The sequence below is a fragment of the Carcharodon carcharias genome, chromosome 28 (genome assembly GCF_017639515.1).
Source record: "Carcharodon carcharias isolate sCarCar2 chromosome 28, sCarCar2.pri, whole genome shotgun sequence".
In the NCBI taxonomy this organism is placed as follows: Eukaryota; Metazoa; Chordata; class Chondrichthyes; order Lamniformes; family Lamnidae; genus Carcharodon; species Carcharodon carcharias.
This window is the reverse complement of record NC_054494.1, coordinates 37,123,904-37,143,019: the sequence shown is the minus strand read 5'-3', so window position 1 is coordinate 37,143,019 and position 19,116 is coordinate 37,123,904. Positions and strand designations below refer to the sequence as shown.

The following is a 19,116-nucleotide window of genomic DNA, read 5'->3' as shown; positions in this document are numbered from 1 at the left end:
AAGAAAAGTCATTAAACAAAATGGTTATGTAGTCACTATTGCTGTTTGTGGGAGCTTGCTGTGCGCAAATTGGCTGCCATGTTTACCACAAAACAACAGCAACTAAAGTAATCCGTTCACTGTAAAGCGCTTTGGGATGTCATCTATGGCGCTATATAAATGCAAGTGGCTCTTTCTTACTGCAAAACATTTATCCCTCAATCTAAAGATCATCATGTTAGGATTATTCGACGCTGTGCACCTTCACACACTTTGTTAGTAACACAGCGCTGTGCACCTTCCACACCAGCAATCATACTAAATGGTCCAAATCCCCAAACTCAAGGTTTAGCCCAGTCTCATTCCCTCCTGTGAACTGCTCTTTCCACTTGACTCCCAAGCATGTTATGCTGACTGTATGGAGTGAGCGAGCACCGGCTTGGAGTTACACCCAGGCTCTGAGAGTGAGGAACACAGACCCACAACAGCACCCCTGGGAGATCCAAAGAAACACAGACGGATGACAGAAAGTAAGAGAACCCAAACATACCTGGGCACAGCAGGCAGGCACGGAGAGAGAAGGAGCGAGAGAAGCAGGGTTTCAAGTTGCTTCAGTAACACCAAGGGGAAAGTGTGCTGTGAGTTTGAGGCACTGCTGAACACAGCCTCTATGTCGCAATGGGGCTTGTCATTAAAGCTGCACTGTACCAGACCAATAAACATTGCATAACCTAAAATAGCTTTTAGAACCTTACTGCTCCTCAGCACATATTTCACAACAGAAAAATCAGGGGCACATTGCACCATGCGAGCACAGAAATAAACATTGCAATGGAAAATAACTAAATCAATATTGTTTTGGAATAATTAACATTGTACGAAAGAGCAATGGGAGAAGGATTTGCGTTTGTCCAGTCCCTTTGAACTTCTTGAAATACCCTCATGTGTGAATTATTGTTGGAGTGCAGTGACTGCTGTTACGTCAGCCAATGTGGCAGTTATTCCACCTCAGCAGCATCACAAAAACAGCAGTAGGATGAATCAGTTATTCTTGCTCATTGTGTGAGGGTGAAATGGAAGTCTGCGCAACTTGGAGAGTTCAGGGTTCCTCTTTGAGTAATGAAGAGATGCCCTGAACATCCACTTGAACAATTTATTATCTTCACTTGAAGCGCGGCACCTCTGACAGTGCTGCACTCCCCTGCAAATCCATTGAAGTGTCAGTCCTGGCTAGCGCGTCCCTCAACATGTAGTCCTGGATCTTGGAATGTGCCATTCCTGGAGTGGGAGCTTGAACCCTTCCCACTGAGAGGGGAGAGTGGCAAACTCTAGAGGTGGACTGTGATTCAAGCCACTCCGTCCTGCTCCGCAATAATCAGCACCCCCGATGGTCCCGGAAACCAGCCAGACCAGCATCACTTTATCATAGATTTTGAAGGTTCTGTCCGAGCCTGTTTGGCTGGAGTAACAGATTGTTCATTTCAGGAAAAACTGGGTGAAGTAAGTAAGTGAAGAATGTTAATGCCTGCCCAGCAGTGCAAACAAGGATCTCAGACCCTGCCCTTGAACGCTGGCCTAACCACACCAACAACTTGCATTGCAATGAGATAAGAGTGTATCTATTTCATGATGCTCTGGTTATTTGCAACATATTGTACAGCCCTCTCGCCCTTTCACTCACTTTAATTATCCTGCACAACTCTGGGTGCTGTCAGTTTCTGACCATTTTTATTATAATAAGTCTCCCTGGCCTGCTTTTAAGCCTGCGATTCAGTGTACTGGGTACTACCCTCTTAGTGCCAGACTCTGCAGGTGAGCCTTGATGTCCGACTCCCGCAGTCTGAACCCTGCAGCCCTGATGTCTGTGTTGTATGTTTTATATCTCGAAGCTTTGCAGAGATGCCACTAGTTTCTACGGGCGTTGTCTTTCTGGCACTGACACTGGTGAGCATCGTCACGGGTGGGATGGGAAAATTTGGAGACCCGTTAACTTTTAATGGCTCTCCAAATTTTCCCAGCCCCCATGGCGATGCGTGCCGGTGTAGGGGGTCTGAAAATCCTGGCCTATGTGTGCAAAGGGTTTTATTCATAGTGCTTTAAAATGTCTGCTCCATTCTTCCAGCTCTTTCTACAGCTTTGAATACTTTTCTCTGAGTCCACGCCTAGGCTTAACCAATCAAGCACAGTGAGCATTGATGGTAAAAGGACTCACATAATCAAACACAAAACAGTGGAACACGACAATCTGGTCTCATAGTCTTTTCCCATTGCGGTGTAGTTCATTCCCTGAATCGCAGCCTAAAGATGTTTGTATGTTCCTTCCATTGTTTTATTTTCTATTCCTGCTTCATCCTAAATCTTCCCTGGATCCCATTTTGAGTTGCCAAATGTTTTCACTTCTAAACTCTCCAAGATCTGGAGGAATTTTTTTTGCTTCAGCCTTCATTGTGTTGTTAAGTTTTAAATGATAGCAGAAGACAGGATACTTTAATCAGTGAGGAAAGAGCGCAGACATTGTGGCGGAAGTTAGTTTGGAGAGTTTCGGGAAAGGCAGTTATATTCTTGGGCCACTGCTGGAGAGCTGATTAGAAGGTGGAAGGTGAGAGAGAGGTGTCAGGTTCTTTATTCCATGCGTCGGAGTGACAACCAATAAAGCCGTAAGTCTTTAAAGTATTCAAGTTGCAGCATTGCAAGCAGAGAGTGAAGCATTTGTCCCAGTTTCAGGAATATCAAAACCATCTGGCCAATCCTTTTGCAATGCACACATGTATCCGATATTATCCCCTGGCCTTTGGGCACGAGGGTGCATTCTCGCAGCACACTGAAGGAGGAGCTGATTGCCAGTCACAAACGGAACAGCTATTCACACAGTTTGTCTCCATCGAGCTGCTTTCCAATCTCAGGGCAATGAGGAGAGGAAGTGTAAATGTGCCTCATTGACGCCCTCCTCTGCTCCCCTCACATCTTTGTTTCATTTAGGGAGAGGCTGCACAACGTGACTCATTCCGGGACCAAGGATGCCACAACTTCTCTTTGTATTGACTCACTCCGGAGGTCACTATTAAACTTCTCTTACAAACAGGCAAAGGATAATTCTGAAAGTAAAACTGAAAAGACTGGAAGAAGACAATGTCTGCGGCGAGAGAAACAGAGTCAACGTATCTTTCTTCAGAACTGGGGAACGTTGCAGGTATAAAAGATTCAATGCAGGTAAAACAAAAACAAGTGATGCATTCATCATGTTTCAGATTATATCTCATGATCGCAATCATCACATGATCTTAAAATCACACGATCTTAAAATTCAATTTTAATCAGTTGAGAGAGAATTCAGGAGAAATTCCTTCACAGAGAGGGCAGCAAATGTAGAGTATACTGTTCCGAGGGACACAGGCACAATGTCAAGTAAGAAGGGAGATACATGTCTGGGCTTTGAAATGCAACATTACCACATAAAAGCAAAATGCTGCAGATGCTGGAAACCTGAAATAAAAACAGAAGATGCAGGGAAAACTCAGCAGGTCTGACAGCATCTGTGGAGAGAGGAACAGAGTAACATTTCGAGTCTGTATGACCCTTCTTCAGAGCAAAAGAAGTAGGAATGTGATGGAATTTATCCTGGTTAAGGGGGTTGGGGGGGGGGGGGGGTGGGGGATGTGGGGGGGTGGAGGGTGGAGCAGGTAAAGCAAGATAGAAGGTCAGCGATAAGTGTGGGCTAACGTGAGATTGACAATGTGTGATCAAAAGGCAGCTGTAAGCCTCCAACTGGCTCCACAGGAACCAAAGTGGAAAGAACCTCATTTTGAATTCATAAGGTGAAAATGCTTTGCCTGGTGTTTAGTTAAGTCTATGGGTTGTTGTTGCCTTAATGAAGATTAGTTTGGGAATTTGTTAAAAGTTATGATAGTAGTAATTTGTAGCCATGTGTATATATATTTTAACCTGTGGAAATTAATAAAATATTTCATTTGGTTTAATGCAAATCCTCAAGAACTGGTGGTCTGATTCCTGAATTAAGAGTCACATCACAAACACGACACTTAAAATTATAGGTTATGATGGTTGTTTAAAGTTTTCCTCTGGGATTTTTAAATAACTCCACTTTACCAACTGCATCAGTCATAACACCCCTTTGATGATTTAAACCTTTCAGTCTAACAGTCTGCAGTTTACTTAAATTATTCACCCACACAGAAACATACACACACAAACATAAGCCTGCTTTAAAGTTTCCCACAGTAATATCAGGAAAAATATGTTAGCTCCTTTACACTATCACAGAGCCTAGACTTGCCAATTCTGGTCCAGCGTTTCCCTGGAGGTTTTATCACATGACTTGCCTTCGCGAATGGCCCCACACCTCCACACACCAGCCATTGGCCCATGCTGCAGGCACAATGCGATCCCAACAGCCAATCAGAAAGTGAGTAGACTCTGCTTACCAATTTGAAGGAATTTTGACTGTTAGCCAAACAGCCATTTCTCCTCATCTCAATATTTTTGTAACTAATACGTGATAAAGAAAGTGAATTCTTTGATTTTTCTCCTGGATGTTGCTGGTAGCAGAATCCTGGAGATTAATCCTCAATTACTGGAGACTCCAGTGCAGTGCTGTTGGGCTGGTACCTCTGTCCAGACTGCCACATCATGGGAGTTTGATTAATATTGTTTGGAATACAGCAATTTTTTTCATTCATTCATGAAATGTGGGTGCCGCTGGCTGGGCCAGCATTTGTTGCCCATCCATAATTGCCTCTTGAGAAGGTGGCGGTGAGTCGCCTTCTTGAACCGCTGCAGTCCATGTGGTGTAGGTACACCCACAGTAATGCTGGGGAGTGCTAGGATTTTGGCGCAGTGACAGTGGAGGAATGGCGATATGATTCCAAGTCAGGATGGTGTGTGGCCTGATGGGGAACTTGTCCTTCTATTTGGTAGTGGCCACGGGTTCGGAAGGTGCTGTTGGAGGAGCCTTGGCGAGTTGCTGCAATGCATCTTGCAGATGGTACACACACTGCTGCCCCTGTGTGTTGGTGGTGGAGGGAGTCAATGCTTAAGGTAGTGGATGGGGTGTTGATCTGGCGGGCTGCTTTGTCGTGGATGATGTCAAACCCCTTGCGTGTTGTTGGAGCAGCACTCTGGATTTATGAACGGAATTAAATGCCCCACCAAGATTTTCTGTTGCTGGTTGGGACTCAATGCTTACTATTTTCACATGAACTATGAATAAACAGTAGCAGAATTACCTGTTTTTGTTTTGGATTTCCAGCATCCGCAGTTTTTTGTTTTTATCTCTATGAATAAACAGTGCTCAGTCTGCCATCATGTGGCCAACCAGTGGTACTGCTATAGACCCATCACACCTGCATTTTATGGTCATCTTGGGGGTGTTATGCACACACTGGGGTACAATTTCAACTGGAAGAGAAGCGGCTGTTGAAGATCAGGCACCGTTTATAGTATCCACCCAGCTTCCATTCCCTCTGTTCCTTTTCCATTCCCCAGTTTTCTTTCTTATATCTCTTATCTAAATTATTTTATTTTTCCTTCCGCCTGTTCTCGCATTCACAGTTGCTCCAAGTCATTCTCTCTTTTCCAGTGCATTTCCTGTTTGTTTTGTGATGTAGATTGACCATCAGGGGGTGCGTGAGGGAGTGGGGAGTGGGGGTATTGGGTTGCCAACTCTGGCTAGGTGTGTTCCTGGAGATTTCCTAACATGACAACCATCAATGGTAACTATCAGCATCGTGGGGGGTAACTGTTGACCAGAAACCAAACTGGACCAGCCACAGGAATATTGTGGCTATGAGAGCAGGTCAGGGGCTGGGAATCCTGTGGAGAGGAAAAACAGGAGGAAAAACATTTTCACCCAGAGGGTGGTGGGAGACTGGAATTCACTGTGTAAGTTGGTGGTTGAGGCTGAAACGCTGAACTCATTTAAAAGGTACCGGGATCTGCGCCTGGCATTCTGTAACCTGCAAGGCTAATGGACCAGGGGCTGGAAAATGGGATTAAAATAAGCGGCTAGTTTCTTTTTTCTCTTTTTAGCCGATGCAGACATGATGGGCTGAATGGTCTCTCTCTGCACTGTAACCTTTGATTGTTGATGAAACGCCACCTACATACAAGGTTAAATCTGGTGTTTCCAAACTTAGAGTGGAAGGTAGAGAAGAACCAGAGTAGCCAGAAATTGAATCACAATATTCATAGCGAAGTTCGAAGATTTACTGTGGGAGAGACAGTTTTCATGTGGAATTTTGCAAATGGTCCTAGTTGGATTCCTCGTGTAATTGTCTCTGAAACTGAACCTTTGTCATTCCAAGTGGAAGTAGAAAACCAAATTGTTTGAAGACATGTGGATCATCGAAGGAGTAGAGAGACATTCCAACAACCAGCTACTGTGCCTGTTATTAACTTCGAACTATTAATCCCTGAGGTGTTAGATTGACCTAAGATAGACATGCTCGATGTCTCTGTAGAATTGCCTAACCCTGAGCAGCCACTTTCTAATGAAATATCTGATGCTGCAGTTCCTGATCATGTCAATCCAGTGGGAGAATTTCAAGTGGTACAGCTATGCTGCTCTGGCCGAATAAGAAAACCATCTCAGAGACTTAATCTTTACTCACCTGACCTGTATATATGTATATGTTGTGGATTAAAATGTTCTTTGTCAATAGGAAATGTAAAAAAAAAACAAAGGGGGAGGAAGTGTAGTGACTGAAGGTGTATCTTTTCCTCCTGCCTCTTAGGGATCACGTGGTTGTTCTTGACGAGTGAGCCCTAAGTGTGGGTGGGGTACCCTTACAGCTGTAGACCTGGTTCAAACATGTAGCTTCTAAAAGAGCTCCCTGCAATAGACTTATCTGTTTAAAGTAGAAACCTCTCCGGTACTTCAAGTCATTACACGGGGTTAACGCTGGAGGGTTCTGGCAGGAAATGTTGGGTCAGAAGATGTTGTTTTCATCTGATAGGCAAAAACAAGTCATTTTTTCCCCTCCCTTGATCCTCTCTGTGGTGCACTTTATTTTCAAATATAGACACCCCATTCCCTGGTGTCCAACAATTTTTGGCCTGCTCCCCATCTTCCTGTGAGGGGGCATTTCACCTGTTGTCTGTGTTCCCCTGTCAGTGGTGAGGCTATGAACCGGAGCTCAGGAGGGCACAGACTGTCCCAGGTGAGGACCTGAATTTCCATATATGGGGAGCAGCAGCAGAGATCCAAACTTTAATCAATTCTTTTCAAAGTTTTCACCATCGCAGTGATACCCTGCTACAAGATCCAGCGGATTCACTGCCCTGTGAAATCTGTAACCAACAGACATGCAACGCTCGGTAATCTCGAGAAAGGAAAGCGAGAGGATGTGAAAGATGCTATATAAATGTAGGTTCATTCATGAGGCGCCTAGGCTCAGTGGGTAACACTCTCTTGCCTCTGAGTCAGAAAGTTGTGGGAATAGGCCTCAACAGCGCTATCAAGCAGCACTTGCTTAGCAATAACCTGCTCACTGATGCCCAATTTGGGTTCCGCCAGGGCCACTCAGCTCCTGTCCTCATTACAGCCTTGGTTCAAACATGGACAAAAGAGCTGAGCTCCCAAGGTGAGGTGAGAGTGACTGCCCTTGACATCAAGGCAGCATTTGACTGAGTGTGGCATCAAGGAGCCCCAGCAAAACTGGAGTCAATGGGAATCAGGGGAAAACTCTCCGCTGATTGGAGTCATACCTAGCACAAAGGAAGATGGTTGTGGTTGTTGAAGGTCAATCATCTCAGCTTCAGGACATCACTGCAGGAGTTCCTCAGGGTTAGTGTCCTCGGCCCAACCATCTTCAGCTGCTTCACCAATGACCTTCCTTCCATCATAAGGTCAGAAGTAAGGATGTTCAATGATGATTGCACAATGTTCAGGACATTTGCGACTCCTCAGATATTGAAGCAGTCCATGTCCAAATGCAGCAAGACCTGGACAATATCCAGGCTTGGGCTGACGAATGGCATTTGGCATTTGTGCTGTACAAGTGCCAGGCAATGACCATCTCCAACAAGAGAGAATCTAACAATCGCCTCTTGACATTCAATGGCATTACCATCACTGAATCCCCACTATCAACATCCTGGAGGTTACCATTGACCAGAAATTGAACTGGACTATCCATATAAATACTGTAGCTACAAGAGCAGGTCAGAGGCTAGGAATCCTGTGGCAAGTAACTCTCCTCCTGGCTCCCCAAAGCCTGTCCACCATCTACAAGGCACAAGTCAGGAGTGTGATGAAATACTCTCCACTTGCCTGGATGAGTGTAGTTCCCACAACACTCAAGAAGCTTGACACCATTTCAGGACAAAAGGCCCACTTGATTGGCACCCCATCCATCACCTTAAACTTTCACTCCCTCCACCACCGACACACAGTAGCAGCAGTGTATGCACCATCTACAAGATACACTGCAGCAACTCACCAAGGCTCCTTAGGCAGCACCTTCCAGCCCACAACCACTACCATCGAGACGGACAAGGGCAACAGATAAATGGGAACACCACCACCTGGAAGTTCCCCTCCAAGTTCCTCAACACCCTGACTCAGAAATATATCTCCATTCCTTCACTGGCGCTGGATCAAAATCCTGGAACTCCCTTCCTAACAGCACTGAGGGTGTACCTACACCACATGGACCGCAGCAGTTCAATAAGGCAGCTCACCACCACCTTCTCAAGGGCAATTAGGGATGGGCAATAAATGCTGGCCTAGCCAGCAAAGCCCAAATCCCATGAATGAATTAAAAAAAACTTAAGACATTTGAGCACAGAGTCCAGGTTGACACTCCCAGTGCAATGCTGCACTGTCAGAGGCGCTGTCATTCAGATGAGATAAGGAAGCAGGCTGTTTAAGACTGATGAATGCTAACGATTCCATGATTTAGGGAGGAGGTGGATGCTCTGGTGCCTGGGGAGCATGACCATCATAAAAAGATTAACCGATCATTCACTTCATTGCTGTTTGTGGGATCCTAGCTATGTGTAACATGACTACTGCTTCTTCCTCTGTAACACCATTTGTGAGGCTGTAATCTACACAGCCTGGCAGCAGGACTGAGATTGGGATCTCACCAGGCTGGATTTTCCCAGTCCCATTGTAGTGGTTTTGGAGCTGGGACGAGGGAGGGTAGCGGGGGGTGGGGTGTGGTGGGGGGAGGCGGTGCAGAGATGAGATTACTGGGAAATTAAGAGAGAGCCGCATTGGGAGAGCTCCCTGACATATTCCCACCATCGGTGATGTTTCCCAGGGATTGCCTGGGAGGCAAATCAAGGCCTGCTCCATGGAGACAGGCAGACAATTTATATGCTTAAGACCTCAGTTCAATATGACCATGGATGATCTTCTCCTTCTGTCTACTGAGGAACACTTTGTACAATACAGAACTCCCTCAGCACTGCAGTCTAGATTATGAGGACGATGTACACCCATTATCTCTGAGGTAAGTTGTACACTCATTGCCTCTCTATACTCAAACTCCTCGTGCCGACCTTGAGCTCAGCACCTTCTGCCCCAGAGAGAGGTAAGCTGTCTGCCTCTTTACTTTCTCCTTCTGCACACAGAGCAGATCAGTCCCCCGACCTATATACAGAACCAGTGAAACCCTCTGTTTCAGAAGCAGTTTTAAAACAAACTGAATCGAGAGACATTTAAACGAGAGAGTAACCTTTTTATTTTTATCCAAAAAACATTTACATCCGCCATTTATTGCATAACAGTTCATCAATATTGTGCCCACTAAATCTACACAACAAATGCAGAAACAAATATCATTATACTTGAAAAAAACACTGAAATATTCAGTTTAAATAGTCAATTCCAAAATTAATAAATTAGTTTTAATTAACACAATATGATGGCATTATTTGCGATACTTTTTACATTTTAAAAAAATACTTCCTAAGTCATTCTGCGTGAATTAAACAATCAGAAGATGCCACATTATGCAGAGAGCAGGAGCAAGGCCATGAAGGTAGATGTTCTCCCGGACTGGGCTGCGATCTGAGTGCGACAGACATGGACAGGGCACAGGTAAAGGTCACAGCGACAATAGAGGTGCAAAAATACCCAAACTCCGCAACAGAGCCAAAGAGCAGTTAGTCTGAGTGTTGGTAATATTGTTGGGGGAGTGAAATGTTGGCAAGGACTCATTGGATGGGGGCGTGGGGGGCGGGGGGGAGGGGGTGAGGGTGGGGAATCATCTTCCTGTCTCACCACCTCGCCCAATTATCCATTTTTAACGACTTTGATGGAAAGAAATATTTAGCAGGGAATATAACGGAGATCCACTACCCCGCCAAAACTGGGTGCTCCCAGCTACGTATATACCTATACACACACACACACACACACACACACATCACAAACATGTCATGTATCATACACACACACCAGGCAATTTTGTGAGGATCCTCCTCCGAAGTGGAGCCTCACTAAGCATGAGCATTGGTTTATGGAAATTGTTTGCATTTATATCTTACGTGTGAGATGAAAAAATAAGTTTTCTCAAGTACCTTTCAGCTCAATCGTCTGATCTATACAGAGCATAATTTTCTTCTGAATTTTCACCCCACTTTGGGAACATCCATCACCCCTCTTTACAGTTACTATTACGGACCGAAAAATGACAAGTGTGCAAATTTAGCCCCATGGGTTTGTGAGATATTAATTGATCCGATGTCTTTCAACAGATGTGGTAAACCGTTTAAATTGAATGGGTTAATACCTCCCGTAAAACGCCCCCAGACCTGGTACTGCAGTGAAAATGTGTGCGGCTTTCAAAATGCTAGCATTGTAATGTTATAATTCCTTGGTCATTAAATTGCCAAAAGCAGAAACTGTCGCTGTTGAGGCTGTTCCTGCTCCTGCCAGCAGATGGCAATGCTGAGCCATGTATCACGTGGACCCCACACCTGGCTCCTTAAAAGGGAAATGAAAAAAAGCCAAGGTTTTTTTTTTACCCCCACCCCAGCTCTTCCAAATCTCAGAAGCCCTGGTGTAGAAAGGATCGAATCACTTTGATACGTATTTACAAAGCTCTAAAATTGCAAACCGTATATTTTTGTCCTCCCCCCACCCCCATCAACTCCAGTAAAACCATTTGAAGCAGCTTTATAACAAAGCTTGCCGGATTTGAAAGCTTCAGCCAATTGTTGTCATGGGGTGCGCACAGAATCTAGCAACAGGTAGCCCTGTAGAAGCTGAGGCAGAACCAATCCAACATCTAGAACAACAGAGTTCATTTCTGCATTTACGGAATCCTCCCTGCCAATGTGGAGGGGCAGTGAAAACGGTGCCTCCTCCCTCAATGCCCCAGCTTGTCAGACAAGAACAAAGACCCATGCACTGGTCCCTCTTGCGGAAAAGAAAACATTCACTCAGTGCTAATTCCTCAGCCCCTCCAGCGAACGTATTTTTATATTCGTCCTTGGGATGTGGGCATAGCTGGAGGGGCCAAAGTTTATTGCCCACCCCTAATTGCCCTCCAGAAGGTGCATCAGTTTGTCAAATCCTGGACATTATGATCCCTTAGCACGTTTGTGCGGGTAGGTTAACAACTCTGGCATGGGCTCAATGGGCTGAACAGCCTCCTCCTGTGCCCTAAATGACACTGTGCGCAATCTCATGTTGTGGATGTATTTATCCTCAGTCACTGACCTCACTTCTCCCTGTGTGACCTGAAGCTGCAAACAAGCCTCGAACAATCCGAATGAGCCACGGTGAGGAACAGCACCAGGCTTGTTCGCTGGCTCCTGTTCTGCTCTCACCGCTCCTTCCGTTTTCACACCAGCTAATTCTGCTCGTTTCCCAATCAAGTCATTCACCTCCTCGGGTGAGCAGAGCTGGATCTGGATGGAAAATCTGCATCTTTGCACATTTCCGGCAGGCAGCTGCAAAATGCATTGAGGAAGAATCCGAGCAGATGAGAAAACATGGACTGAGTCTAGGCCAATCAGCCTCCTCCGTCCAGGGTCCAATTATTATTCGGCCATTGCTGTTCACCCCCTTCCTATGCTGCCACCTAATCCTTGACTTTGATCACAGCCAGAAGAATTTAAGAGTTTGTCTGCCTGTTACATTCCCCCTTGAACTGGGGATCTAGGCATCACTGGCAGGGCCAGCATTTGTTACTCATCCCTAATTGCCCTTGAACTGAGTGGTTTGCTAGGCCATTTCAGAGGGTATTTTTTCAGAGTCAACCACATCGACTCACATGCAGGCCAGACCGGGTAAGGATGGTAGATTTCCTTCCCTGAAGGACATTAGTGAACCAGATGGGATTTTACATCAGTCGATGATAGGTTCATGGTCACCATGACTGAAACTTGATTTATATTCCAAGATTTTATTAATTGAATTTAAATTCCACCAGCTGCCATGGTGGGATTTGACCCCATGTCCCCAGAGCATTGGCCTGGGTCTCTGGATTACTAGTCCAGTGGCATTATCACTACACCACTGTCTTCCCAGCCCTACCCTATGGGACTAAGGCTGGTAGATGGTATCAACAGGATCTAATGGCAGAACAGGCCCAAGGGGCTGAATGGCCTAAGCTTGCTATGTTCCTTGAGATGGTGGTGGTGGACTTTCTCCCTGAATCACTGCTGTGCTTGTCCCGATGGTGCTCTCTCAATGTATCACTTAGGGAATTCTAGGACGTAGACCCAAAGACAAGGAAGAGTGTCGGGGAGAGATGGCTCAGTTAGTTCGGGGTGTGTTTCGGCAAGGATCTGATTCACAGACAAGAGACAGTAAACATTGCTCTGGACTTGCAGAGCCAGTGACATCAAAATCCAAATGTAGCTGCTTCTGGGTCATCGTCAGGTAGCTGCACATATGGACAGGTTTGGTTTATTTAAAACTCCAGGAACGAATTACTCTAAAAATCTAAATGGTTCAGCCCCAGAAACTCAGGGTTGGCACAAAGTTCGCTGTAACCTTTAAATCTGTGCAGATTACTTCAGCGTGTCGCTTTCCATCGTGCTTTCCCATTCACCTCAGGCATCATAAGGCAACAAAGCAGCCATTTGACTTCCGCCTGCCTCTCATTTCCTCTCTTTGCTCACTTCAGGAAATAATGACCCAGATCGTCCGAGCTGGAGATCCAGTCACTGCTACCCAGCTTCCAGCAACGCTAGCTCTCGCACCGGGGGCTGTGCGGGCGGAGGGGGGGGTGTTGGGGGGTGGTGGTGAGGGGGGTGCGGTTAATAGTGAATGATCAAATGCTGTGAAGGAAAGGGCAGCAGGCGAGGATTCAGAGCTCAGTCGCTCTGTCCCATTTTCTCAGGTAGGTTCTTGCACCATATCAGAACTTCACAGTCAACGTACACGTGGCTTAAGCCTGTGTAGTGTTGTGAGGATGGAGCACAAGAGAGAGAGAGAGAGAGGGAGCCTGTGAGTGTGTGTGAGTGTGTGCTGGGGAAAAAGGGTGTGACCATGAGTGTGCGGTTTTGTTGGCTTTTCTTGGGCCTTTTTTTTTTATTAACTATCACACCGCTCCATCAATTTTACAACTGTAGGTGACACCATCCAGTTTGCATAAACACTATCATTTGCATATCTTGTAAAGACTGAGTTAGTTCCATCGAATCTCGTGATGGGGACAGGGCTGTCTTCAGGCCAGCAGGGATACGAGATGCCTAAAAACGAAAACAGATAATTTTTTCTGCACAAGTGGGGCAAAACCATAACAAAAAAAGATAAGATTCAGGCGCTGACAATTACTCTCACCAAACACACCACATCTGATTCAGTGCATGTATCAACACAAGCCCCACCGTTAAGGGGCAGAAACTTGAAATAAAAATAATTATAAATAATAAATTAAAGGTAAAACAAAGTTACTGCTGCAGTTCCGATGCTATTTTTTTTTTGGCCTCTGCTTACACGGCTGGTTTTAAATTCGAAGGTGGTTTACGCTCTTTGATATTATGGCCCCTGAGACCTATAGGCTCAAACGATGACTTTAGTCATCTTGCTTTCTCCATTTTGGGGAGGGGCTATGTGGATGACAGCTTACAGGAAAAAGGACTCAGCAGGATAGAGAAGTCCGTCGTGTTGTGTGCGGTTCCGCTACGATAGCCCTTTACAGAGAAGCTGGTAATTTTCTCATGTTATCGATATTGCCGCCGGGCCACTAACACACCATCCCCTCTTCCCCTCCCAACTGTGCTGTGGGAATATTACTGTGTCTGTTGAGATGAGGCTCCCATATCTGTTAGCCTTAACTCTAGCAGAGAGGGGATATTACATGAATGCAATGTTCAGACACTAACATCTGCATGGGTTAAGTGAAATGCCTCAAACTCTCCAGCTTTGTCTGCAGGCTTTGCATGGCACTATCCTTATAATGACAGGCTGTTAGGAGCGAGACTTAGGCTATATTGAAATGTAAAACTAGTTGTTCATGTCCGGCTTTATAACGGAGAAAGCATTGACTGAGAGCTTTATACTGAGGATGGGATCTAAGAGAGAGAGTGTTATAACTGAGAGTCTTATATTGAGGCTGGGGTGTGCAAGAGAAAGAGAGAGAGAGAGAGAGTTATAACAAAGAGCCTGATACTGAGGGTATGTTGTGGAAGAGAGAGATTGTTATAACAGAAAGCTTGATACTGGAGGGCAGGGTATTATTAATTGAGAGCTTTAGAATTAGCTGCAGCCAAACATGGAGGTATCAGTCCTCTGAGATTAGCTGAGAGAGGCAGATGTTTGATCTATAAGGGACTCATCAGCCATGATCATACAGACTGTGGGAGCAGGCGGAAGGGACAGTGGTCCTACTCCTGCTCTTGTGAGATTGGTAGCATGTGAAGTACAGCCTGTAAAATGGAGATATATTCAGGTTCAAATTGAGCCTGCCACCTGGAAAGAGCATGTGCGCATTCCTCCATGCACAGGAGCGACTATAAGGGGAACAAACATGGGACTTGACCACGATCTTGTGACATTTAAAAGATTCTTCAGTCAGTTCACAATCTGCCCTGAGAATTTGAAACCCAGATTTACATAGCACTGGAGTTATACTGCACTGTGTGAGGTGTCCTGTCTGCCCACTGCCTTTAGTGCATTGGAAATCAGGTTGGTAACGGTCCTCGGAGTTATACTCTCCTTTCTCAATAGTGTGCACTGCAATCATTGAGCATCAATGAGGAAGTGGCAGCAAGCACAGCAAGATCCAACTATTATGGGAGAAGCTTGGACTGATGACAGTTTGTGTATATGTGAGGTGGGAGAAAGGCTGATGACAGCATGAGTGGGGGTGTGAGGGACTGATTATAGTGTGTATGTTTGGGGTTCTGAGAGGCTGATTATACTGTGCATTTGCAGGGGGTGAGAGCGACTGTGTGTGCGTGTGAGAAAATATTCCATTTGTTATAGAAGTGGACCAAAAATCCAATAACCAGATAGCAATGAACAGCTAGGAGCGATTATATGGTTGCAAATAAGTTGAAAGTTTCATATGGTTTAGGGGGAAAGCAATTGGAGCAAATGCTCCCTGGAGCGGTCACAAGACAAGGCAATAGACTGGATCCATATACAACATCCAAAACCCAAGATTAGATTAGATTAGTGCCGTGAAGTAACTCCTTAGGTATGCATTGTTCTATACTGGTGACAGGTGTGTGTGTGTGTCTGTGGTTTTTTTATTCTTATACAGGCATCACTGGTAAGGCCAGCATTCGTTGCTCACCCCTAACTGAGTGACTTGCTGAGCCATTTCATTGGGCAGTTAAGAGTCAACCACATTGCTGTGGGTCTGGAGTCACATGTAGGCCAGACCAGGTAAGGATGGCAGATTTCCTTCCCTAAAGGACATTATAGTGAACCAGAGAGGCTTTTAATGACAATTGTAATGGTCACCATTACTGAGATAAGCTTTATATTCCAGACTTATTAATTGAATGGTGGGATTGAAACCCACATGTCTCTAGTTCATTAGCCTGGGTCTCTGTTTAGTAGCCCAGTGACATTACCACAATGTCACCATCTCTCTCTCTCTCTCTTTCCCCCCACTCTGTGTGTGTGTGGTATTGTATATATTGTGTGCATTTTGAGTGTATATGAAGGTAGAGATTCTTACCAATGGAAATACCCACTAATAATATCCTTGGCAGAAAAGGATGTTGTGATTGTGGGTTCACTGAAAAGTCTGCAGTTAATTACCAAGAAGTTCTACAGATAGTACATATATATATAAAAAAAAAGAGCGAGAGAGAAATGTGTCCAAGCTAGTTAAGGATGCTTAAAGGTACCTGATGCTTTTCGGTAGGCAACAGAGAAAATGCAGAGGGGACTAATTACACCATGTGTGTGTATATATAGCCCAGGCTTTCCACAATGAGGGAGGGGGAGAGGGCTCCACTACGCATGCACTGTGCCTGAATTCAATGAATCCACAGCATTCAAAGGAGTAATTGTAGGTTTGGGTCAACCCTCTGTTGCCGAATCTTGGAGGAGCTCTGTGTAAACGGGGCCATCGGCTGCAGCAGTGCTTCTGAAAACGAGCTTAGAATCTAGTAAATGCATGTGAAATTCTACCGTAGAGTTTGTTTTCAATCCATGTGGAGGGGAGGGACCGAGGGAGGGGAGCATTATTACAGTCTACCAATGGCGTCTCTTCCTCAGCCACTCCATCATCATAGAGCAGGGAGTCTGACGGTGTGGAGGCTGCAAGATCCAGGTAGTCCTAGAGACAAAAGCACAAACCTTCACTCAGCATTTTCATTGACTTCAAAAACTGAACCAAACACATGTGAGATGGAAGGAGCGAGAGAATAGGAAAGGCTATAGAGAGAGAGAGAAAATGATATAGAGTGAAGAGGGAAGGAAAGAGAGAAAGCGATATATAGGAATAAAGATAAAGAGGGAGGGAGGTGAGGGATAGAAAGAGATACAGAGACAGGATGATAGAGAGAGAGGGAAAGAGAGACATTTAGATAGAGACAAATAGAAATACAGATAGAGGACAGAGAGAAAGAGAGGATAGAGAGATTGAGAGACAGATTTAAAGACACATTGATCAAGAGAGATAGGTAAAAAGACAAATGGAAATAGATTCTGAGAGCTAGGATACAGATAAAGATTGACGCAGAATGAGCAACAGGACAATTGAGGGATAATTATGACTTTGTTCAATAAATGGCTGATACATCTCTCCCAATTATTATTTCTGCTCAAGTGCTTCTGCCATTGACTGTGATAAGGCTTAACTGATTCACTTTTTAAATACTAGTTGGCACAGCTTATCTGAACATTCTACGTAATGATTCATGTGATTGGTCATTGAACATTCATATGGTCATTGCCTGATTTCTCCTAGAGACTTGCAACCTATAATATGGCACCAGAGTACAAATGGATGGTGGGGAAAGAATTGATCTCTTTCTGTTCCAGAGATATCATTTTCACTCAAAGTGATGGAAAGGTTGTCCTTGGGAAATCCTGACTGAGAACAAAATAGAGCTGGACCAGCCGGGGGTGAAGAGTCGGGAAGCAATTTTTCATACACAGGGTATATGGAAACCTGGAATTCTCATGCTGTCCTTATCTGTACTCACACCCAACCACCCCACCACCACCACCACCACCACCATCACCCCACCCCACCCCCACACACACCCCGTCCCCACCCCCCCCCCCCCCCCCACCCCCCCCCGGCCACCCAACCTCCCCCTGCCAATTCCTCCTCCCCACCAAGAGGTATGAATGCTGAGGGGTCAGCTGTAGATTTCAAGACTGGGATCCTTAGATTTTTATTAGGTAGGGGTATCAAGAGATACTGAAAAAAAGGTGGGTAAAAAGAGTGCAAGTAGAGATCAGCTATGATCTGACAGAATGGTGGAAGAGGCTCAAGGGGTTGAATGGACTTCATATTGAGATCAACAATTTTAGACGCAAACTGGAGGAACAGCACCTCCTCTTCCGACTAGACACTTTACAACCTTCCGGACTGAATATTGAGTTCAACAATTTTAGATCTTGAACTCTCTCCTCCATCCCTACCCCCTTCCTGTTTCTTCCCCCTCCTTTTTGTTTTTTCCAATAATTTATAGAGACTTTTTCTTTTCCCACCTATTTCTATTATTTTTAAATGTATTTCCACCATTGTTTCTTTCTACCTTTTAATATTCCCCCACCCCCACCAGAGCTATCTGTACCTTATCTGTCTTGTCTGCTACTCTTAATTAGCACATTCCTTTAGATAATATCACCACCTTCAACACCTCTTTGTTCTTTTGTCTGTGACAGCTTTTGGTTATCTTCACCTATCACTGGCTGCTTGTCCCAAAAACACCCACCTCCCCCCACCACCCCGCCTTAAACCAGCTTATATTTCACCCCTTTCCTATTTTTCCTTAGTTCTGTTGAAGGGTCATGAGGACCCGAAACGTCAACTTTGCTCTTCTCCGCCGATGCTGCCAGACCTGCTGAGTTTTTCCAGGTATTTCTGTTTCTGTTTTTGTGTTGAATGGACTTCCCCTGTTCCTCTGTACTAATGGGGAGTAAGATGTTTGCTTTAGTGCCCTTGGTGCAGAGTTTCACACAACAGGAGCAGATATCGGGAACCAGGGTCTTAGTCATGTTGTTGTAGTGCTCCCTCAAACAAAGGCAAAATACTGGAAGGACTGTCAACTTGTAGCTGATTTTATTCTTCCCCTATTTCAAATCCTGATATCTCCCACAAACCTGTGGGAGTGCAAGGCACAGGAAGACAGAATTGTGGAAAGGGGAAAAATCCATTTGAAATGGAAAAAAATGGAAATAAAACTCTCAGAATCCAACAAACATTTGGTTTATTGATTCGCTCTATGGATGGAATCATCCCAGATTTGCATTAAGTGCAGTAGCAGGCGGGTAAAATGATGTTTTCCCGCCAGCCGCAATGGCGGCTTTTCACATTGTATTATCCCAATCCCACTCATTAATTATGCATTCTCAGGAAACACGTCTTTTCCATGGCAGGTGGGCTCCAATTTGTCTGCCATGCCATCACCTCGCCGCTTCATCACGCCAGGCGCCACATTTAAAGTGCAGCTGCGCAAAAACCTCTCTGCTTCCAGCCCAGGGCTGCTGCAAATAAGACATGGCCCTGAAGGCAAGACTGC

General features: G+C 45.1%; 2 protein-coding genes across 2 annotated transcripts in view; both read right to left on the bottom strand.

Annotated features, from left to right (window-relative positions):
* csgalnact2 (chondroitin sulfate N-acetylgalactosaminyltransferase 2) overlaps positions 1 to 611 on the bottom strand; it is a 59,158-nt gene extending 58,547 nt beyond the window's left edge. Inside the window, exon 1 of the mRNA XM_041176316.1 lies at positions 530 to 611. The gene's annotated coding sequence lies outside the window, so the exon portion shown is untranslated. The remainder of the gene's footprint in view (positions 1 to 529) is intronic.
* Positions 612 to 13,492: 12,881 nt separating this feature from the next.
* ret (ret proto-oncogene receptor tyrosine kinase) overlaps positions 13,493 to 19,116 on the bottom strand; it is a 135,290-nt gene continuing 129,666 nt past the window's right edge. Inside the window, exons 23-24 of the mRNA XM_041176238.1 lie at positions 16,550 to 16,697; positions 13,493 to 13,650 (exon numbers count right to left, since the gene is read on the bottom strand). Coding sequence (XP_041032172.1) covers positions 13,493 to 13,650; positions 16,550 to 16,697 — 306 coding nt within the window. The remainder of the gene's footprint in view (positions 13,651 to 16,549; positions 16,698 to 19,116) is intronic.